This window comes from Plutella xylostella, chromosome 16 (genome assembly GCF_932276165.1).
Source record: "Plutella xylostella chromosome 16, ilPluXylo3.1, whole genome shotgun sequence".
NCBI lineage: Eukaryota > Metazoa > Arthropoda > Insecta > Lepidoptera > Plutellidae > Plutella > Plutella xylostella.
The window spans coordinates 5939519-5963720 of NC_063996.1; the positions used below are offsets into that span (position 1 = coordinate 5939519).

At 37.4% G+C, this 24202-nt stretch overlaps 3 protein-coding genes across 3 annotated transcripts in view; 2 read left to right on the forward strand and 1 right to left on the reverse strand.

Moving 5' to 3' along the window:
• LOC105384011 (rabankyrin-5) overlaps nt 1–17145 on the reverse strand; it is a 58818-nt gene extending 41673 nt beyond the window's left edge. Inside the window, exons 1-5 of the mRNA XM_048626154.1 lie at nt 16991–17145; nt 16588–16893; nt 16002–16182; nt 15605–15705; nt 14509–14645 (exon numbers count right to left, since the gene is read on the reverse strand). Coding sequence (XP_048482111.1) covers nt 14509–14645; nt 15605–15705; nt 16002–16182; nt 16588–16893; nt 16991–16994 — 729 coding nt within the window. The 5' untranslated portion in view covers nt 16995–17145. The remainder of the gene's footprint in view (nt 1–14508; nt 14646–15604; nt 15706–16001; nt 16183–16587; nt 16894–16990) is intronic.
• On the forward strand, nt 2518–6920 carry LOC105384008. The gene is made up of 3 exons (XM_011554149.3): nt 2518–2847; nt 5372–5539; nt 6597–6920. Exons 1-3 carry the CDS (start codon nt 2802–2804, stop codon nt 6860–6862), a joined length of 480 nt encoding a protein of 159 aa, XP_011552451.3. The 5' UTR covers nt 2518–2801; the 3' UTR covers nt 6863–6920.
• A 1024-nt stretch (nt 17146–18169) lies between the features above and the next one.
• LOC105384012 (protein NipSnap) lies at nt 18170–21659 on the forward strand. The gene is made up of 6 exons (XM_011554154.3): nt 18170–18377; nt 18459–18641; nt 19029–19197; nt 19607–19740; nt 19995–20128; nt 20494–21659. The coding sequence occupies exons 1-6, from the start codon at nt 18322–18324 to the stop codon at nt 20640–20642; spliced, it is 825 nt and encodes a 274-aa protein (XP_011552456.1). The 5' UTR covers nt 18170–18321; the 3' UTR covers nt 20643–21659.
• Nucleotides 21660–24202: the final 2543 nt, after the last annotated feature.

Consider the following 24202-nt stretch of genomic DNA (forward strand, 5'->3'; position numbering starts at 1 on the left):
TAGTTTGTTTGCTGCAAACATAAATTCGTTAATATTTTCAAACTACATAAATAATGGTCTTGGTCTAGACATGACGACATACCACTTAAAAAACCGAGTTTAAGTAATCACTAGTTTCATTAGACTTAACCTAATTCGATAAGTACTTATCTGTAAAGATGCATCCACACAGCTATAACAATATATTAATATCGTTTAAGAAAACTACTTTTTCATAAATTCATGCTCTGAAAGAAGGTAGGTATGTGTATGTAGAGTACTGTTCAGGCACCTTAAGTAAGCACTCAGTATTCTCAGTTAGTATATATGTCGCAGGCAACTGGTTTAATCTCCTGTTTGATTGAACCACTAGCCCGTTCATTGGATGGCGCTGTTCAGTTGTATGACTAGGCCGAACGTTGATTGTACAAGCGTCACAAAACGTCCAACTAGTTAGCTGACTTAAAATCAGTCAGGTGGTGAATAAAACAAATATGGCGTCTAACAGCTAACAGCTGACACAAAAAGCACCTATATTGTTTGAGTTTTAAGTGCGTTATTTGTGTTAAAATAGTGTGACAACATGAATTAACCTATTATTACGCCGCGGGCGGATAGTTTCAAAGAAAAAAAGTGGCGAAACTGGATAATTATGAACAACAATATGAAGGTACGTTTATTGTTATTGTTTAGTTAATTTGTGAGATAAGAGCTTTGTGACATAGTCTTTTTGTTGACTCTTGTCTGGTCATGTTCACCCTAACCAGACATTACAAAGTTGCTATACTATATCCCATTCAATGACTTCGCTGAATGACGTTCAGTCAAGACGTCGAACGTTACAATCAACGACTTGACGAGTTGTCCTTTAGTCATACAACTGAATAGCGCCATCCAATGAACGGGCTAGTGGTTCAATCAAACAGGAGATTAAACCAGTTGCCTGCGACATATACACTGGATCGTAGGCAACGATATTTTGAAGATAATTTACGTCTTAGTTTGCACAACATCTACTAAGTATGTAAGTTATTTCTTAAACAGTATCCTTATACTGTAAGCAGTGGAAGTGTTCTTAATGGTAACAGCATTAAGAGTGAATAACACTGCACTTGTCGTACTAACTGTGTCTTTTACTATAAGCTGTCTACAACTTGTGTTTACACCTATAAACTTCTCATTTTGCTTGTCTTCCATCACTTGCAGTTGCATCTTAGGGTGATCCCTCATTGGTGCGTTGCGTCGTGTCGCATCGTACAGGAACGCCATAAAAATATATGACAACGAGGACACTGCGAAGACACAACTGACCAATGGGGCCTCGCCCTTACATGAAATGCTTTCTTGACGGAATTTCAAAGGGTAATCAACGTTATAACTACGATAGGCGACTCAAACTGCCGACCGTAATTGCATACCAACTAGGTATTACATCCTCCTGCAGGCTGTCCGGTAGAAAATGCTTTCAGCATAAAGTCCACCTGGTTCTTTAAGTGTAAATTGTACTATCAAAGAATAATCATAAAAAGAGGGTTTATAGCTCTAGAAGCAGGCGCAATCCTACTCATATTGATGATTTTTGTAGTACATATTTCAAATTAGGAATGTAGGAACAAAGTGCGCAGTTACTTTGACCATGCCTACAGGATGTGGGTTTAGTTGAGCAGGCATACGAGATTAACTTTTGATTGCTATGCGGTCTCCTTGCGGCCACGTCGGCCTCAGAAAGAGTAAGTACCCAGGCAATCCTGTTAAATACATGATATTGAACCCTCATTCTTTCAGAAAGCTAAATTTTTTTCGGTAACAACGAAAATACATCGATTGTGAGGAAACCTGCACATTTAATTCTAGAAAATCTACACGGAGAACCCATACCTAAACCCACAGTGCACCAGCATGGTGAGTAGTGGTCCAAGCTTAGGAAGGTATTTTACACTTTATTATACAGTGCATGATTTCATTCGAGTGTCCCAGGTGCGGACAGGCAATAGAACTAGAAACCCCGCAGCCAATAGAATAGCATTAAAAAAACATCTGAACTCTACATCCAATCATTGACATTTCAGTTAATCTGTGCCACTACGCATATTCAAGTACGTATAAGTGCTACAGTCATGTCGTGCATAATGAAATGAGTAAGAAGGAAGCCGTATTATGCCAGCCGGGTCAGTGTACAAATAGCTTTTTATTTTTTATCGACACTGGCAAAGGATGTGAACGCAAGACCCGCTATCAAGAGAGGAATATTTCGCAACATCGAACGACAAATCAGTAAAAAATACTTAAACCAATCTATTTTTAAAGAACCGCAGTAGTTGCACGCAAAATTAGCTGCATTCTTACACCAGTACTTCAAACAACATCTACCTCTATAATACCACGGTGGAAAGGTAACAGTGAACAGATTTTCTACTCACATACAAATAATAATAACACTCAACAGCGCCGTGTAACAAAAATAACTAAAGAAGCAAAGGCTGATAGCAAAATTCAGAAGCCGATATATTCATTTTAAAAAAAAGCTGCAAATGAGTTGGCGCCAAAATTCGGCAGTCGCGCATCGGCGCCGCTATTGACCGGGTGATTCACCGCACGAGAGGCACTTGCCACTTTCAGACGATATTTGGATATGTCCCGTTTCGAGTCCGGGCGCCTTCCTGTGATTCATGGCTGTTTCGAGTCGAGGTGCCGGTGCCACTGTAGTGTACGCATGTGCCCGCACTGGCCACTTGTTAACTCCTCGTAATGTAATTAAAAAATAAAACTAATTCGTTCCTATTTCAAATGCGAGTGGAGTGTCGCGCTTTGTGTTGTTTACCATGGAGTTGCCAGTATTTTTGTTAGTGTTCTCGTCGGTATTTAAAAGTAAGTTGTTTTAAAACTTAAATGTTTTGATGCCAAGGTTATCAAGTGGCTCTATTATCATTATCATATTGGGTGTTACGTATGAACATCTGTATCATTTGTTATGTCGTCGTTTCGAAATTTTTATTGAACAATAAGGACGTAGGTGTGAGGATAAGGCTGTCGGTTAAAAATTAAATAAATCAGAATATATTTATCGTAAATTATGAATACTTACTTGTTTCCTTGTGATTGTGTTAATAAATAAGTTTGCGCGTATGCGATAGTTAAGTTTTTTTTTCAATGGATATTACAGGAACACTACATTTTTTATAAAGAGTATCCTTATATGTGATATTTAACTAGTTTAACTATAATACTCGTATGTACTAACCCACATGTGGTCAATAGCCATACTAGGTCAGATCGTGACTAGGCGCCTACATGGATGTAGACTAACAGAACGAGCCTTTTATAACAATCTTATGCAACCTATTAGTGACTTGTGGCAAATGTGATCATTTAAGGAAATGCGACGATTCACGGAAAATGTTACAGCAAATGTAATACAAAAATGCAACTTATCATATCATACACAGCAGAGGGAAATAATAAATAAAATGAAAACCAACCATAAATACATAATATTATTATGTAAGAATAAATTTTGCACCGCACCGCAAAGAAACATAAAGGTAGTATTAATAAGTACAAGGCGTCACTTTTTCAGGTCTACTGAAAGATATGAACGATTTATGCTCTACGGCTTTTCCAAAAGTTGTTCACCCACTTTCAGTTTACCAGAACACTTTTACAACACCCTGTATAAGGACAAATCATGATTCATTGAACAGAATACTTAGTTGTTTCAAAATGATCACGTTCGTGACTGAAATACATTGTTACTACTTTATTTACAAATGAAAATGTAATTTACTTAATTGATGCTAAGTAATTAATGGTTGTTTTGTCTGGGAAAAGTTTTTCTTCTCGGAAGTTATCATCATTTAAACGCTTTTAACAATAATTACACTGTAATCCCTTGAACGGTGGGCAAAGAAATATTTTTTTATTATTCGGGCGCTATAGTCAATTTCCGCGGAGAAAAGCCGCTAGAAAACATTTCTGAATGTAATATCGTTGTCCAAACAATATCAATCGAAGGATGTCTGGAAAATTTAAGCTATAAGACCGCCATTTTTGTACCTCTGTGTTAGTATATAAAATAATTTTCTGTGTACAAATAAAGAAGATTCAATCAATCTATCTATCTATATTTTCTGGGGAAATTTGATAATTTTGACCATAGAGTCAAATTTTTAGGCATGTTATTTACACGTTGTATAAGTTCACCAAACTTTATCCAATATAAGAAACCATAAAACGACAATAAACAATCCACTGAACTGAGTGCTTATCGTGAAACGAAACAAGCCCGCTGAACCCATAAGACACAGTTTATTATCGAGGGCTGGACTGAACTCATAAAGTCAATCACACTGACCCTTTGCTGAAATTACTCTTCGTTATTTAGTTATTAGTTATACAGGGTGTTCCAAAAAAGGTATACTAAACCGAAACCTACATGTGCAGCATGGTATATCTAAGCCCGATACTGAAATAAGAATTTAAAAATTCGCGAAAAAATAAACTTTGTTGGTCACGTGATTTTTTACTATGGAGAATGTTTTTTTTTTACTTACATACTTCGATTGTTCTATCCATACGGAAAAGTATGACTTTCCGTATACATAGATTATTTTTCCATTATTTAATGGGAAATATAAAAAAGTGATACATGTATAAGTTTCACAAGAAAATTATTCTGACAAAGTTTTTGTACTTAATACTTTTCTAGTAATGGTCTGAGGATAGTTGGTTAGTTTTTATTATGATCCCTATTAAAAGTTTCAGCTAATTTAGCAGTAATATCGATGACTGAAACATGATACAGAATTTATCGATATTTAACGAGTAATATCCACTCAGACCCTGAAGAAGATTATCTCATAAAAAGAGGCCTACAATAATAATACGCAACACATATACGTTCGTTAGTTATATTACAAATTCAGATCAGGCCAGTAAGAACTGTGACATGAATTAATTTAGCCAAGTTTTTAGTGGTCACGTACCCAACGTGTATCAAATAAACTCGGTGACAAGAGAGACTACGTATCTTGTATCACCACTCGGACACGCCAAACGCATACAGAGTTTGCTGACGATATACTCGTAACATACGTAATATAATTTAGGAAGTCACGATTACACTACAATGCAGTGACTACACAATTTATAATCAAGGAGGCAGCTGAAGCCTACATAACTTTTAACCCATATTACCCGTACTATATCGCGAAATTTTAGGTATAATCTTAGGTCTTAAAGAGTGCCTGTGTATTAAATAATTCCACACAAGCCATCACGAGTTGCACACTGGACATTGATTTTAAAACAGGCCATCATGGATTTCCCCAATGGTCCCCATTTCCCATAATAATCCTACCAACAAAGTCTATCAACCCCTCTTAATCCCTTCCAGTATCCCACACGCAAGTGCGTTGCTACAAGTGCGAGCCGCTCAGTAACAACGGCATCGGGGTGCCTCCGTGCGAGCACTTCGACCACTCGGCGCGGTACCAGGCGACCTGTCCCGACTCCACCGTGTGTCTCAAGAGACGGACGTCCCTGCGACTGGCTGATGGACAAGGTTGGTGTGAAAACTTAGTGTGGGACGCCCTTGTGCCCGTGGCTTTGGAGCGACTAGCTTGGCTAGATTGGTGTGGTCTTTAGTGCTTCTTGAAAATTTAACAAATGATTAGCAGTGTTTTTTTTTTAAATTAAACTAATATAATTTAAACATTCTAGCATGTTTATATATTTTGCGAATCAAACGTAGTTCTATCAAATAGCTGGCCTTGGTATTCCAATACAATAAAGTCGTAAGTAATATACGGGATTGCCATTTCGGCTCTTTCCAACGAGTTATTCAGTCATCAGTCAATAATCATCCACTGCTGGACATACTCCTATCCCAAAGATCGGCACAACACTCTGTCCTCTGACTAATGACTTTTGAATACCAGCGTCGTTATTCAGATAATGAAAAAAACCATGGAACGTTATAATTATGTTAATTAGACAATACGCGCGAAGTCTAGACGTATAATATGTATGTTTAAGAGTCTAGACGTACATGGTAGCAGAGTAATAAGTCAGTCTGCCTTAATTAGTCACTGCCACCCACCTGTTTTATACAAATTAACAAAGTTTACACTTTCGGTGAATAGTGAAGTGAACACATTCGTGTAAAATTTATTAGTAAAAAAATTATACGCCCGCGCTTTAATGAACACTAATCAAATTATCAACAGTTCCTTTTAAAATTAATGAATACAACACAACACTTCCTGTTCGAATTCACCGTAAATATGAATCAATGCCTGCCTCTAAATGCGTCGGGATTTTGGTCCAATCACCGGTTCATTTCGTTCCAATAAATTAATGTGTTAGTTTTTGTTCACTGTTTCTTTTAACTTTCAAAAGTTTATTCAGAAAGTTAGGATATTTTATTCCAACAAAATTAGGTCCTTAGAACTTAATTATTTTGTTATTTTATTACTTTAATTAATTAGGTACTACGAAAACACCATGACCCTCCTTACAAGGCACCCTTAAGCTTAACAACCTGCGCAACAACGAAATCATAGGAAAAGTGTGACCCCAAAACAACCCTACTTACACAAAACCTCAACCTCCTTTTCCAGAGACCCACATAGAGGTGCGGGACTGCGCGCCGCAAACCCTCAGCGGGAACCAGGAGAAGGTGGGCCGGAGCTGGCGCCCCGTCAACAGAATATACGAGGCGTATGAAGACTCCTGTACTGAAGACAAGAGCGAGGGTAGACCCACCGTCACCGTCTCTTGTTTCTGCCACGGAGACTTTTGCAATAGTTCCTGCGCTTTAAGTGTTACGACCTCTTTGGTGGTGATGTGTTTAGCTAGTCTATGGTTTGCGTTGCAAGGAGGTTAGTTTGTTTTGGTTAGGTTTAGTTTTCGAAGTCGTGAAGAATATTTTTACGTGTACTTAAAGTTGCCATTGTTGATACCAATTAATAATTATAATCTTATTACTTTTATACATAAGATAAGCCTTGCGTCCACTATGTTGTTTATTCCAAAAACAGGTATTGTATACTAAGAAGAAAATTCGCAATGGTTCCGCATACTTTAGAATATTATAAACTTTATCATATTCGAAAAGGCATAAATAATCGTTTCATCGAAAAATATTGAATATTTTTTCATTTTTTAAATATATACTCATTCCCTAGTCATAATGTTTAATGGTCCATGAAGTGGAACATTCGTGAGAGATAAAAAGATAATTTTGTATATTTTGTTCAATGTGAAAAGTAAATAAATTGCTTACTGTGTATGCTATGAATTTTATTGCCTATTTTTGGTCCTGTGTTGCACTTCTTCTTCATTATGGTGAAAGAATTAAGCGGTAAGAATAGCGTCATTAGCTGATTTCCCACGCTGGTGCATCGGAAGTATAAATTACATTAAAAAATTGTACGGTATACACCCCCGGTCCCGTAGAAAATCGTTTAGATTTCCAAATAGGTACGCCCTCATCCATTTTCAGCTGTTTTACAAAGTTATAGCGCAAAGGACAATGTATCCCACATTAGGAAAAAGAAATCTAATGTTCACTTGGGATTCATCCTGCACTTCAGCGGCGAATCGGATTATCCGGCTTTTTCGGTAACGCGAAAATCGAAATAACGTTCAAAGTTCGTGCGAATTTGTACTCTGCACGGACGCATGAACGAAATAAAGAACGAAGTTTCGATTTTCTATACAAAATTGACACTAAACTGCAAATAAATATTGAGTCTGACAGCTCATTTACTGTCATTTTAACCTCTATGGGTACGTCTTCTGCAATGTCAAAGACGAAATATTGAGTTTGACGACTCATTTATAGTGCCACAATCTTATCTGTTCCGGTGACGACATCGCTGTGATCGAATCCAGTGTTGCCATCGATTAAATTTTACCTATTTGTGGTTTAAACGACAATGCATTTCTGCTATTACCTATTGTTATAATTAGGTACATTCATAAGTATACAACAAAACACACACACACGCACTCACGCCTTGTACTAATGTACTCCCTTTCGGGGTAGGCAGAGGTGCATTGCTGCACCCACTTTTCGCCAGAGTGTTATGTTAGTCCCAATGTAATAGGGGGCGGGCCTATTGCCATTTTACGGGCACATCCAAGACCCGAGAACAAATATCTGTGTTTAAACAAATATCTGCCCCAGCCGGGAATCGAACCCGGGACCATCGGCTCAGTAGTCAGGGTCACTAACCACTACGCCATTCGGCCGTCATAAGTATAGATAAATCAAAATAGAGGGTCGATAGTAAATGAAAGAGGATATAATATAAATAGGATATAATATATCGTCTTTCATTTAGTACACTTGACCCTATCTGAACATAAATATTCTTCCATCCAAAGGTTGTCTTGAAAAAATCACCTTTAGTGATAAGACCGCCTTTCTTGCACCTATGTGTTTGTATACAAGCTTTGTATAATCTGTTCTTGTGTACAAATAAATAATATTCTATCTATCTATATCAAACGACATTTGTTGTATAGAAAATTTGTCCACGGCGAACAGAAATAAAATTGGTTCTGATTTAGGAGATTAAATCTATGTAGATTACAATAATGTAATAAGGTAATATCTGTGGGTCGTGGGAATAACGAGATAGATAGACTTAAAAAAGACTATTAATTATTATTTTTGAACACTTTATTTTACATTTTCTAAAGTAGCAAGAAACAAGAGCATAAAATTAAAACAAATTCAGACAGTGTACAAAGGCTAATTGCCAAAAAGCAATTTCCTCCAGCCAGCCCTTGATAGGTTGGGAGAACATGTCATTAATCATCATTATTTCGTCTAAAATCGCTGCAGGTGCGCGAAATTCTTCTTGGTATACTGCCTAAGATTTAAAGTGTCATGTCATGTCCTCACACCTGTAATCAGAGAAAAATAAAATAAATAAATATACAGGGTGATTGGTAAGTCGATGTATTCCTTTAAATGGGTTATAGTCGAAGGCATTTCCAGTCGATTGAACCCCATAATGCATTATCCGAAAGTCAACCATTTCTGAGTTATTTAAGTTTTAATTTTTTTAAAGAATTTTGCCAAAATTTATGTTAAAAAGCAAAATATTTCAAAAACCAACGATTTTTTTAATACTTTTTTTTATTGTTTTGCATTGGAGACACCTTAGTCAACTAATCATAATCATTAATTGCGTAATATTTAACTTAATTTAGACACAGTGCTTCAAAATAGATGAAACATTAAGAAAATTTTACGAAAGATGAAAACAAAAAAGCTAGTTTAAAAAAGAATTTTATGTGACAATTTTTCAGGCACTACAGCTTAAAAACATAATCAATTTATAAGCTTTAAAATGACACATTTCAATCTAAAATCGATTAAGGTATGACCAAGATATAGCCAAAACAACCGCATAGGCGGACAAATCTCAGTAGGGAAACGAACTACATTTTGTTTAAATTTTATGGTAAAATGTCTTATAACTGGACTTTTTAGAGCTACGAACCGTTTGCTAATTATTGTTCTCCGATAGTGCGGTTCCTCAAAGGCACAGATCGACTACAAGGTTGCTTCACCGAAATAATGCTTGTCCGATAACACGGTTAGCCGAAAGTACTTTTTGATGACGATAGGTTCAACGATAGAATGCTTTTTCGACTGCCCAGTTTGTCAAATTGTTTAACCACCAAATTGAATCTCCTAATAACACTATTCGGTGAAACTTTTCAACTAAAATATTTGGCACAGTGTTTGAACACGTTGAATTTAAAACAATCATTGTCAAACAGTGCTATTGTCACGTGCAGTAGCATTGGCCAGTAGGTTAATCATGTTTTCGTCGAATTAACAGTCGTCGAACAGTAGTTTTATGGAACCGGGTTGTGAAGAATTATTTTGTTTTACCAATCATAATTGAAAATTACAATCGGCTAACCGTGTTATCGGACAAGCATTATTTCGGTGAAACAACCTTGTCCTAGATCTGTGCATTTGAGGAACCGCACTATTGGAACACAATAATTAGTAAACGGTTCGGATAAGTCCAGTTACAATACTTTTTTTCCTTAAAATTGGAACAAAATCTTGTTTGTTTCCCTACTGAGATTTGCCCGCCTATGAGGTTGTTTGGCTATAACTTGGCCATACCATAATCGATTTTAGATTGGAATATGTCATTTTAAAGCTTATAAATTGATTATGTTTTTAAGCTGTAGTGCCTGAAAAATTGTCACATAAAATTCTTTTTTAAATTAGCTTTTTTGTTTTCATCTTTCGTAAAATTTTCTTAATGTTTCATCTATTTTGAAGCACTGTGTCTAAATTAAATTTAATATTACGTAATTAATGATAATGATTAGTTGACTAAGGTGTAACCAATGCAAAACAATCAAAAAAGTATTAAAAAAATGTTGGTTTTCGAAATATTTTGCTTTTAAACATAAATTTTGGCAAAATTCTTAAAAAATATTAAAACTCAAATAACTCAGAAATTGTTGACTTTCGGATAATGCATTATGGGGTTTAATCGACTGGAAATGCCTTCGACTACAACCCATTTAAAGGAATACATCGACTTTCCAATCACCCTGTATACTTTTCATCGCGACCCATCCCGTCCTCACTGCTGGGGCACAGGTCTCTTGGGAAAATATTAATAAAATTACATGGAGTAAGTATATGGGTAAAATTATTCGTCATATTTGGCAACACTAACCTGTCGCCGCTGCAACTCGTTCTTCCAATTTTTCAAACGGAATTAAAGGCGCCTGAATACGTTATTCTTCCTTCATAAAAGCCAATATATCTAGTATTACTTTACTTGCATCACATTTTAGCGCTTTTGGCATTATTTCACCCAGAAAATCACAAAACAAATTAAATAACGTAGCGTCAGCCTCTTCGCAGAAATTGACAACTCAAATAACGCACAGAGTATGAAATGACGTTTGACAATGACGTCTCGTTGTTGCACATTTTGACCACCGGAACAGATAAGATTGTGGCACTATACTGTCATTTTTACCTCAAAACGTACGTCTACTCATGAGGTAACGTTGAGATTTTCGTTGACAAAAATGGCAAGGTATTTGCTGATGAAAGAAATTCTTCGGGCAGAGAGAAGGAAAAGGCGAGAAGACCATCGAAAAAACTTGGACGAGGAAGGAAAAAGAGTGCGAAGGACACTGATTAACCTGTTAGAAGCACACAAGCACATTAGTGTGTTCACTTAAAAAATAATAATTACGTTTAATTTGATTTTTATGAAGATTGTAGGTAGTTAAGTTAAACATTAAAATAAATCTTAACTAAAGTTTAGGATCACACACAAGATTTTGTACACAGTAAAGGAAGTGTTATATGGTGGTCAAGAAACACAACCATACCGAGATGTAAAATGTTTCACACCAGCGCTATCTAGTCTATCTATCTAGTGAGAATTACGTAAACAGTAGGTAATTTCTAAACTTAATAAAACAATTAATCTAAGTGAAAGTTTTTATTTATTTTTTGGTTTATACGATAGAAAACCACTTTTAGACAATGGACAACATTTCAAAAAACTAAAGCTGCTATAAATCGAAAACCATTTCGAGATTTAGCTCTAAAGGCCACAAAAAAAATGTTTTTGTATTTTTTGGATGTATCATTTTCGAGAAAATCATGAAATAGTAAAAAAGTGCTGATGACGTCATGCATCAGGTGCGATGCATTTTGATGATCAAAGCCTATAGATTTAAAAACAAAGTAACTGTCACTTTCATTTTTGATTGACGTTGACGTTTTATCGTGAAGTTTTTGTTTATTTGGGTCATTTTCAGAAATTCTGTTCTGACACTTTCTGACTATTTGTTTATTTATTATATATAATGGTTAGTACGTATTAAGAGATGACCTCTATATAATATGTCCCAGAGCATGCCACCGCCTACACAGCTGAAAAAATGCTTCTGAAAAATGCTTCTGGTTATTTTTTTACATGATAAGTACTTTGTATCATCAATGTCATTTGAAAATGACCCATTTATTGGTTGGCATGTAAACAAAGTTTAAATGTCACTTGTCAGTGTCATTTATGTTTTTTTTCGAGACTAAGGCAATAGACAAAATTAAAAATTGAACCTAATATGTGACGATACTTCCGGTTTTAAAATAATTAACTTTAAAGTTAAAAATAACATGCAATAATTAATGTATATACAAAATAAAAAAATACGGGTCCTCTAATTTTCTATAAATTTTCCGAATAGCTAATAAAAATATAGGGTAAGGAAAATGAAATGTTGTCCATTGGTAGAATCAAAATAATAATAATAAACTTTTAAGACATGTAAGCAACATTAAGAAAACTTTTTGGCGCGTTGTTTACTTGATTGACGTTTTTATGAGCCTTTTTGACAGAAAGTCACAGACTATCAGACTATCATAGTGAAAAAAATAATAATATGCATTGTTTTAAGGAGCTTCTAAACGGGAAATATTTTTCCGCAATTTGTGGCTGCAACACAATGGCTGGCAACATTGCTAGCAATATCAGCCAGACTAAGCAATATTGCAGTAATATCCCAGCCATATAGCCACAATGGCCAGTATGGCCGATATTGTTTATTTAGGTTGCCAGAGGATCGCTGAGCGATCGATATTTCTGCAATATTGCCCAGCAAGTTCTAAGCTGCTAAGCTGTTTCCGTCGTCGTCCTCTCTATTATTATGGTATAATGCATGCTTTCCTACGTGACATTAAGTTTGTGCAATAAAGTTGTCATGTTGTTTTGGGATTGATATTAGGTTAAAAACCATTGACTTATATATTACTAGCGTAAGGACAGGCCCAACCGCTCTAGAAAATGACACCCTCGCGTTGGCCCTAAAACCTCATAAATCTGTCATAATTTGTATGAATTTAGGGCCAGCACGCGGGTGCCATTTTCTTTTGACAAAACGTTCTGACGGGCGTATCCTTCCTTTTGAAATCATTGTTAAAAACAAAGCTAAAATCATTAGCTACAGTAATACGTGACAAAACTGACTAATACGTGGAATAAAGAGACGGTTATTGATTTCATTAATGAAGTACATGTACACCCTGAGTTGTGGGATGTTAAAAGCGGTATTTATAATGATAAAAATGCTAAAAAGGATAGATGGTTTCATATTTCAGAAAAATTAGGTGTAACAAGCGATGAGGCTTCGTCAGCCATTGTTGTCGGTTTATGTACCTAGCTCGTTTAGGAGTCTGTAACATAAGCCATACTATTGCAGCCAATTTCCAACACATATCTCGGCCATGGGTTGCTCTGGAATCAAGATAGCTGGCAATAAGTAGCCAATGGTGCAGCCATAAATTGCTGAAAATCATTGACCGTTTAGAGGCACCTTAAAATAAAACCGGTCATCCACCGATAAGCTACTTGAAAGCCCAACCAATAGGTACATTCATTCATTACATTATTTCGTTCACTCACGAAGTTGTTATAGAGTACCGATAATGCCATCATCAACGTACGAACTTCGTATTTCGTATTTCGCGACGGAACGTGTTAGGGAGTAGCCTTCCAGGGGGCCTACTCGGTAACGCGAAAATCGAAATAACGTTCAAAGTTCGTGCGAATTTGTACTCTGCACGGACGCATGAACGAAATAAAGAACGAAGTTTCGATTTTCTATACAAAATTGACACTAAACTGCAAATAAATATTGAGTCTGACAGCTCATTTACTGTCATTTTAACCTCTATGGGTACGTCTTCTGCAATGTCAAAGACGAAATATTGAGTTTGACAACTTGTTTGGCACGTCAGATAATGAACGTCAGACGACCGAATGGCGTAGTGGTTAGTGACCCTGACTACTGAGCCGAAGGTCCCGGGTTCGATTCCCGGCTGGGGCAGATATTTGTTTAAAGACAGATATTTTACTCGGGTCTTGGGTGTTGATATTTATATTTAGTATCTATTTATCTATGTATTTGTGTAGATATATCAGCTGTCCGACACCCATAACACAGGTTCTGCCTAGCTTGGGGTCGGATGGCCGTGTGTGAGATGTCCCCACATATTTATTTATTTATTTATATTTTTCAATGGTCTACGCACACCGGGACGGCATAGCAAGGGACTTAAATCCTAACTAATATTATAAATGCGAAAGTAACTGTGTCTGTCTGTCTGTTACTCTTTCACGCCAAAACTACTGAACGGATTTGAATGAAATTTGGTATACATACGGTCTAGACCCTGGGAAAGAACATAGGCTACTTTTTATCCCGGAATTCCCACGGGAAAACTTTTTAAGGCGAAGCGAAGCGCGCGGGAACAGCTAGTTTTACATAAATACGACATAAACTGATATGCTTTAAAATTATGCCGTGGCACTGAAAGGGATTTTTAATGCCGTCCCTGTGTGCGTAGGCCATTATCCGGCTTTATCCGCAAATGAGTTTGTTCATCTAAATTTGTACGCACAGCATTTTTGATCAACGTAAAATGCAGCTAACCCCTAAAGTACTTATTCTACTACTCACGTTGGCGTGGTTCTCCACAAGGCACAGGAACACCACATCCTCTCGCAGCAGGCGCACGGCTCCGTGCAGCGGTTGCGCCGTCTTGCTCTTCAGCATACGGTAGAGGAGAGCGGACGACATGTGCGCGAAGTCCTCGCCTGGGATAATAGATGGCGTTTTAGTTATTTGAATTACTTATAAATTAATTATACCTTAGCATGCAGCATGACGGGGTATAAGTATCGCTTTTATGACTACATTATTCTTAAATGGATGAAATGGAGAGAAAAGTTACGAAACTTTCACAGCACTATACAATGACGAGTGCTTACTGCTTTTACCTATTAGACCAATTAAAATAATCGTAAATCAAAGTAAGTAGTTTTTACAAACTACATGGTTAAATCAACCAATAACTAACAGCGATTACAGTAGAGACTCGATAATCCATACAAAGGCTTATCCGAACGCCGCTGTAATCCGACCTGGGTTTGGCTGATGAAAACAACTTGTCCTTACCCAAAAAGATGATACTGGGTAATTTGAGGAACAAAGCCTTTGTTTGGTGAAAAAGAACCCGCCAGACTAAAATTGGCCACTTTATTAATAAGTAACTTGTGTAAAAAATGGTTTAAATATTTATCTTAAAATATATGGGATAATTTTTGCGTACTATAATCCTAACGCTCCGTGAGTCCGAACAGGGATTATGATTTGGTGTTTCGGATTAACAAGGCTCTACTGTATATACAAAAGTAATACCATGGTACACATAGAAATATACGACAACTAAGAATTTGCATCAAGCCAAATTCAATCTTCTGTTGTACAGGGTTATCTATATCACAAAAGATGAGTGTGCAAAACAGTTCATTGTTATTGAAAGATCTAAGTCACCTTTAAGCTATATCTGGTAGAATATAATCTAGGTTACAAGCTTACAAGTATAATATGGTATTCTATTCTGATAATATTTATTGTTTCATAAAACTAAAATGAATTGCTATGAGTGACAACACTCACAACAGTGGGAGAATAAGGGGGAAAAAATGATAATATGTATATTCTAAATACCTACTTCACAGTCAAATAATAAGAGTAATATACTATTTTTTACCAGTGAGATCATCCCAATGGGCGGATATGAGTCCAGAGCAATGCTCTTTGAGTGCTGAAGCTCCTATTTCATCAGCTGCCGAGTAAAACTTCACACAGGTTCTGGAAAAAATATAAATAAAACAATCAGAAAGATAAAATTGTGTATTAGAGCTAGGTTGATAAGATTCAATTGGAAGCTTTATTTTAAAGAGCACTTGTGTATCTGCATACTTTTTTACCTCATCAAACTACTATTATTTCTCATTCAAACATTGATAGTTGTGTAATGTGACAAGGTATCCAGAAGTATATAAAATTATGAACTTACTAACTTTTTTCTTAGTAAGATGCCTATTATATCAATTTGATATAAGCAATAAAGACACTAAATTTATGTTTATTGCATATTTCCTCACCTGACTCCCACAGTAGCAATCAGTGCCTGCTCACACTTGTTCACCAGTCCGTGCAGCTTGAAGCCGGCGGCAGACTTCATCAGGTTCATAGCAAATACGTCTCCACGGGACAGATCCACTACATCTGTGTATAGCCACTTGAGCAATGCTGCACCAACATCGTCTGGGAGGTTGGACCAATCTGGAAAATACAGATAAGAGTTCCTTTTAAATTTCATAGTAGTATAAAACATTGCAATGTTATATTGATTTACTGTCTTTTACAAATACTTTATTTCATACCTACACAACCATAGATAATATTCTACCTACTTATTCATAGAAAATAACTCATGTGGAACATAATTAAGAGTTCATGTTTGTAATTCTTTCAGCAAACATTTCTAATAAGAATTGCCTCATGCACTACACACTCACTGAAGCATATCCTACATAACTTCACATGGAAAGAAAGGCTATAATTACAAACTGACCCACTGACCCACACAACACTGGGGTTTAGTGGGAGAAAATGCTTAAGTATAGCATTAAGTCCCTTTGCACAATTAGATATATTTGATCACTAAATAATTAAGTTAACACTCACCTAGTTCTTCAACATCCTTCAAAGCATCCTCACTCCAGTCATCGGAGCGCGCGTTGAGCACAAATTTGTGTCCGGGCATCGCCTTGCCCTGGAGCTTGATGCGGACGTCAGAGTACGTCTCCCGTGCGTACAGCGTGGTGACGGTCATCAGCAGCCGCGACACGAAGCTGGCCTCGCTGAGGTCGCCCGCCGACGCCGCCGCCAGCGTGTACTTGCGCTCCACGTCCGCGCAGTGGCTCTGCAGCTTGCTGTACTCCTCCTTCAGCAGCGCCAGGTGCTGCTGCAGCTTCGTCACCTCGCTCGACGCTGCACCACAAACACACAAAGATAAAAACACCGCCCACCATAACAAACCTATCGCAGAAGTTGGTAGGTAACGTTATAGATGTTAGGATCTACTCACCCATGGCGCGTATTTGTTGTTGTTCACTACAGCGGGGAATTAGCCGTGACCGCAATTATTGTTTCTTTTCAAAATACAAAAAAAATCCTATCGGTAAATAATTAACATGACAAGCACTTGTCAATCTCAGTTTCTAAATAACTTACGTTTCGTTACTTTTGATAGGTAAATAAATATACAAATAAACCAAGTACCGACATAAACTTATACAGAGATCTTTTTTGTATGTATTTCTCGACTTATTTGCTTTATTATTGCCACATTTGTACCTATCTAGGTACTACAGTGAATACATTTTTGTATGGATTCTAAAAAATTACGATCCAAATAACGTTTCGTTACAACATTAGGGTTTCGTTACAGTCATCTGCATTGAACTTCATGCAAGCATAAAGCGCTGCAAGTTACAAGTTAGTGAGTATGCCGTGTATATTATATCAATGAGAAAGATACGAACTATGAAGCTTATGTAAACCTTTCATTGATTATTTATAATGGCCATATATTCCATGTGTCCTAAGTTTACGAACGATTAAAACTATTGTCAAATTGCTGCTTATTTAGCGCTAAAACCACTTGAACTGACGGGAACTGTCAGATTAGAAGCTGTCACTCCTTGTATGCATAGTGATGTGGTAATCTATGGGTCTTAATGACTCGATATATTTTATTATCAACAGTACCAAGGACTATTTGAAACTTCTTCTGTATTAATTCCTTTTTACAAAAAGTTTGGACCAGGTTAAAGGATATTTGACAGTCCTGTTAGGATGCATCTGTATACTGAAGCATGAGCCCTACTACTTTGTAAAATAAAGCATGAGCCCTCTGAGAGCTGTCAAATTCATACATTTTATTTGTCATTTATTAGTTTTCATGGGAATACCAACTTCATTATAAAGTCGTAAGGCTCATGCCATATCTTAAAAAGTATAGTAGATAAACTGCTGCAGTGCTGCTCGCTACCGAATACCGACCAGGGCATATTGGTTTAGTATACCAATTGTGCACAGTTTGTTAATTTTGAGCTTTATCTAGGCAAATTATATAATACCTATACCTAGTAATTTTTTTAACAGTAGTCTTTACAGGCCTAAAAAAAATATTTAGGACACCACACTCGACAAGGAAGTTCATCGATAGTAATAGGATAGCCAGAGTGTAGCATTGGACATCACTATTTATAAGGATGGACGACGTTCGGATAACCTTCAAGTGATTTTGTCAAATAAATTAGTGATAACAAGTGTAGTACTCTTATTTTCAGTGTATCTATCAAACTCTTATCGTCATCATTTAACTAACTATCGGTTTCTACGACAGTATCAAAGATGACTGCTCTAAATAGAGTGCTATGTTTAACGTCGGCGATTCCTAAAAATGCAAGGTATTTTGTGTGGATACAGTGCCGCGTTCTATTTTTAAAATACTGTCTTGATTGTGTTGTTATCTTGAAACTTTGTTTTAGGTTCATAAGTACAAGTGCGGTGAGATTGAACGCGGACGATGGCTGGCTATCGAAGTTGTTGGTGCGGCGGATAGAGCCCACCAAGGAGTCCCACAGCCGCATGCTGAGTGATAAGGAGATCGTATACGCGCTGCACACGCACAATATCCGGCCGGACTCCGTGGACAAATACCTGAAAAACTAGTATGTACAACACTGGCCGCATAGAAACAAAACAAACAGCTGTTATGCAATGATCTCTGTACAAATAGATGTTTCTATAGAGATTGACTTGATTGAGTTAACTTGCCGGTAGATTGCGCGGGCGCACATTGTTGTTTACTATTGTAGTTATCATAGGAATGAACCTTGAACTTTGAAAGTTCACTCTTATCAGTATGAATATCAGAACTCTTACATTTTGAAAATAGGCCTAGTTATGAAAATATTGTATGCAAATGTTTCAATGCCTTAGTATTTCATTGATGTACAGTTGATGAGTGCAAGAAAAATTAAACTCCTAAACAATAGTGTTTGTGTATGCACTGAAACACTTTTTAACAAAACATTTGTTTTAACTTCTTCCTCCAGCAAAACCTCTGTGGAGTTTGTGCACTCCCGCAAGGCGGAGCTTGGCTGTGAGCTGGTGGGGTCATGGACCGTGTCCGTGGGGGACATGGACCAGGCGCTGCACCTGTGGCGGTACACCGGCGGCTTCGAGAAGATTGACAAGGCCAAGCAGCTGTTTAGGGAAAATGATGTGAGTTTCTTGTTTACTGTGGACTTGGCATGTGCCACATAGTTATTTATTTAACCACCTACATCCCGGTGACCCATTGGTAAACCAGGCACAATAGATTTTTAATTGTCTCTGATTCTAAGTACTCCACTCCAAGCAAACTGGATTTTCATTTTCATCTGTGTTCTATTCATGTTCTATTCAACTATGTGACTTTATGTTATAATTAAAGTTCCAAATTCGAAAGCACTGTTTTTCCTCGCTGTGGTTCTTCATTTTATGTAACAATACACCAAGTTTTCGTTAAGAGGCAGGCTAGATGGAACCGCATTGGATTGGGATGGGTTGAAACTAAAGGAGAGCCTATTACAGAGAAAAATATTGACTTCGAAAAATATACATTTTCTAGCCCTTCTTCTCCCCTTTCCAGGACTACCGCACGCTGGAGAAGGAGCGTGGGGGGCTGGTGCGCTCGCGGCACCTGCAGTACCTGCTGGCCTTCAGCTTCTGGCCCAACGGGGAGCCCCGGGAGCCCAACAACATCTACGAGATCAGATCTTACAGGTAACACACTTCATGCTTATTCATCAAAATAAAACATACAACCCGCGCCGCGCGGGTTAACATGAAATCTAGCCGATAAAACACCTATACCTATCGATCGTTCATTACTCCGCTTTTTGGACTGATCAAAACTTTACAATATTTAATCTGTTTTTGATCTTAACTTATACGCATGAGAAGCAGTTTGGATCTTAACATATAGGCATTATATATCCTTTTCAAAATAACATTCATGACTTCATTCTCTTTCGCAGTCTGAAGCCGGGCACGATGATCGAGTGGGGTAACAACTGGGCGCGCGGGCTGTCGTACCGCCAGGCGCAGAACGAGGCCTTCGCCGGCTACTTCTCACAGATCGGACGGCTCTACAATGTGCACCATATTTGGTGTAAGTACATTTACTTTTACTACAGCTTGACTGCAGATAGTAGAGCCGATTCGTCTGTGGACTGACTCTCTACGGCAGAATTTTACACGATGAAAAGAAAGAATGGAGTGGTGCATATGTACCGACTCACTTTATTCCTTACTGGCCCGAAAGGTTATTGCTTGACGGAATATGAAGCTTCGGGGCGCCACTGCGCTAACTACGACTCTATATAAGTGTACCGATTGCCTACGCTGTTCAACACTGCCTACCCAGGTTCGATTCCTGACAGATTTTGTTTCATAACTTCCAGATCTGATATTTGGTTTCTGGTTATATCAGTAGGGCCCACCAGCTATAAAATACTTACCCTACTCCCCCACCAGGCTACAAGAACCTGCAGGCGCGGCGCGAGACCCGCGAGAGCACGTGGCGCAACCCCGGCTGGGACGAGTGCGTGGCCTACACCGTGCCGCTCATCCGCGAGATGCACTGCCGCATCCTCGAGCCCACCGAGTTCTCGCCCACGCAGTAGATGAGCGATTACGATGATGTACGGTACGTTTGGTGCAGGTTTTTGTAGTTCGCGTACATAGTGGCGCCTCTCGCGGAAAGTAACATGATACTTTTCAAAGAAAATGTATGAATAGAAAACGTTTTTCTAGATTTTGTTAGCTATAAAACCTGTACTAAGGGTACCCTTACTGAGTGTGGGTGACGATTGGTTTATAACGGCAGTTAGTTAGGTAGATTGGAGCGCTCCTAGAGCCACGTAAGCTATGAAAACCAAGGCACTTGCTACAACCTAACCCATACTCAGATTACAGAAGAGAGATGTCCGAAATCATAATAACACCTTTCACATTGAAACCTTAAATTGGATAGTCAAGCTGACCTAGATAAAGTAGATCACATATCAATAGTACGCGCCTAGTAACACTCTACAATTTTCATGTAATGGTGCTGAATACTGTATAAATAAACGCAACTAAAATTACCAATTGCTCATTTATGACGAACTACTGCCGTCGAGTAAAGATAACATCGCTAGTCGATTGAAAACGTAGTCCCAGAGGATGTCAAAAGCTATAAGCAGTTTCCTATTTTTTATAAATGTATTCGAATTTTATAGGCTGAATGCGAAAGAAATCGAAGTAGAATATTGTATAATTTACCTGGTAATTTACAGCCAATAAAAATAATTTGAGCAGTTATTTTGTCATACCTACATAACAAGAGAACCTATATCTGTTTAGTTTTAGTAGGCATGCTTTTTAAATGTATATTTCAACGTTGGAATAGGTGTACAACTGAGTTGATATTGTTAATAACTGCACAATATTATTTGTAGAATAGTTTTACTTTTCGTTTTATAATTATAGGCATTGGCATTTATTCTACATTTATCGTTATAGAAATTTTACTTACCTAAAACTACATGTAATATATCTTGTAAATTAAGATCAACATTAGTTATAAGTACACTGTATTTTTTCTTTACACTATGTTTTTGTTCATGTTTTAAATATGAAATTAGATTTTTTTAATCAGCCGATTTGTTTTATTTTAAGGTTAAAATCACAAAAAGCGTTTATATTTCTTTCTATTATTTATTTTCAGTTTGATTTTTTCATTAATAAGATTATATTACAATATAATGATAATAATTATTAAAACTACAAGTCGATTGTGTTATTTAAATATATAACAAAAAATAAAATAAAACAACAATAGTGCAACGAGCGAGTCGGAGCGACATGCTCTCCCGCTCTCGCACCTTGTCTCACCTCGGTCAAGTATTGCTAACTACCTACGGTGATAAACGACTATACAATGGTAAAATATAAAAATTATTTAGTTACAATGTACATACAATAATATGCGATCGCTAACTACGAGTTTGGTACTTCTATCGTAATAATTTCTCAAAATCGTGAGGTTTCAAAGGGGCTATAACTTTCTAAACACGTTGACTGGCGAGTAACGCTGGCAACACTAGCCTAGTGCCAATGTTGCCAGTTTACTCGCCGCCAGCATAACATTGAGAACAGGCTAAGTCGTGTTGTGTTTGGGAAGGAATGAAGCGTCTATGCACTAGCCCAGTCTTTGCAGTCGTAACAGGCCGTCATCTATTGACAACTACGTTTTTTACATCGTACTTTGTACTTGCACCGTTTACCTATATGTGTCGCAGGCATCTGGTTTAATCTCCTGTTTGATTGAACCGCTAGCCCGTTCATTGGATGACGCTGCTTAGTTGTATGACTAGGCCGAACGTTGATTTCACAAGCGTCACAAAACGTCCAACTAGTTAGCTGACTTAAAATCAGTCAGGTGGTGAACAAAACAAATATGGCGTCAAACAGCTAACAGCTGACACAAAAAGCACCTATATTGTTAGTTTTTTGCAAATAAATTAGCTTTAAACTGCGTTATTTGTGTTAAAATAGTGTGACAACATGGATTTACCTATTATTACGCCGCGGGCGGATAGTTTCAAAGAAAAAATTGTGGCGAAACTGGATAATTATGAACAACAATATGAAGGTACGTTTATTGTTATTGTTTAGTTCATTTGTTAGATAAGAGCTTTGTAACACAGTCTTTTTGTTGACTCTTGTCTGGTTATGTTCACCCTAACCAGACATTACAAAGTTGCTATACTATATCCCATTCAACGACTTCGCTGAATGACGTTCAGTCAAGACGTCGAACGTTACAATCAACGACTTGACGAGTTGTCCTTTAGTCATACAACTGAATAGCGCCATCCAATGAACGGGCTAGTGGTTCAATCAAACAGGAGATTAAACCAGATGCCTGCGACATATGCATCGGATTGCTTTTCGTTTCGAGGAAAGCTAGTTGCGGGAAAAGCCGACATAAATATAATACTAGCATAATATAGATGGCTATGGTGAACTGAACTGCAGACATGACTTATGACGTACAAACGGCCTGTTACGACGCACACGCATATACCTGAACCAACATTCCGTTAGATACCCGAATTTACTATAAAATGGTACCTTAGTGTTCCCTGTAATGGGTACCAGAAATTTACATACGTGTTTTCGTAAGGATATACGTATATAGTTTTTGGGTAGGTATATAGGTCTGCTGCAAGACTGCGAGGCACCTAGCGGTGAGCACTACGCCTAACTCGATGGCCGAGGGACTACAGCGCGAGCCTAGTTACAGCTTACAGGTCAATTCCATAGTGCTTCGGATTCAATACTGGCGGCAGAACGTGACCAAGCGAAGAGGGAATAAGACATGTTGCATGATGGCGCAGCGAAAGGAGCTAATATACTAATGAAATGAAATAGTTTATTTGCCAGAAATGTCGTACAATTGGTGGTCAGTATAATAAATAACGATCTACACATTTCACCTGTACAGGTATGCAAAAATTATGTCTAGAATTTATGTCACAACTTATCTATTTGAAATATTGACAGTCTTCATTTAAAAGATGTTGCCGGTCTGCCGGTCAGAATCTCATCTTCGCTCGGCCACCGATCCACCGCCGTTCTATTTACATCAACAAGGTGTTAGTCAAGTTAGGCTGAGTGTGAGATTATTGTCATATAGTTGGTCGCGTAGGGCAGTGCGCGGCCGGCCGGCCTTCTTCCACGCTGCAATATTTACTTACAAATAACTACAACATTTCCAATACTGCTAATGAATCTGTCGACTTGCGTGCGCTAAGTAGGTGGCAATGTGTGTCGTCATTATTGAATAACAGCTAATTTATTTATCTCAACATTCGTTATTTAATTTACAAACTATTTTGCTCTTTATCTAAACCGTCGAAATATAATATAATATACTAAAAAAACGCTAATCCTTCAAATAATACAATAAGATCACCAGTGTGATGCTACAAGCGATGTGATATAGGAAAAGAAGAGTAAATAATAAAATAAAATTATCCATTAAAGGGCATTAACTAAATTTGGATTTTTATGACTAAAATTGGGCGTTAAATTAAATTAACTAATATGTAATCGTCTATACATACATGACTGGTAAGCTTAGCAGACAATACAGTACTAGTAGAAGACTAACAAAGGAAATAGCACATCGGCGCAG

Coding starts and splice junctions, on each gene's coding strand:
- LOC105384012 (XM_011554154.3), top strand. CDS start 18,322: ATGACTGCTCTAAATAGAGTGCTATGTTTAACGTCGGCGATTCCTAAA. Junction 18,378..18,458: donor GCGATTCCTAAAAATGCAAG/GTATTTTGTGTG, acceptor ACTTTGTTTTAG/GTTCATAAGTACAAGTGCGG. Junction 19,741..19,994: donor TACGAGATCAGATCTTACAG/GTAACACACTTC, acceptor TCTCTTTCGCAG/TCTGAAGCCGGGCACGATGA.
- LOC105384008 (XM_011554149.3), top strand. CDS start 2,802: ATGGAGTTGCCAGTATTTTTGTTAGTGTTCTCGTCGGTATTTAAAA. Junction 2,848..5,371: donor GTTCTCGTCGGTATTTAAAA/GTAAGTTGTTTT, acceptor AATCCCTTCCAG/TATCCCACACGCAAGTGCGT. Junction 5,540..6,596: donor GCGACTGGCTGATGGACAAG/GTTGGTGTGAAA, acceptor CTCCTTTTCCAG/AGACCCACATAGAGGTGCGG.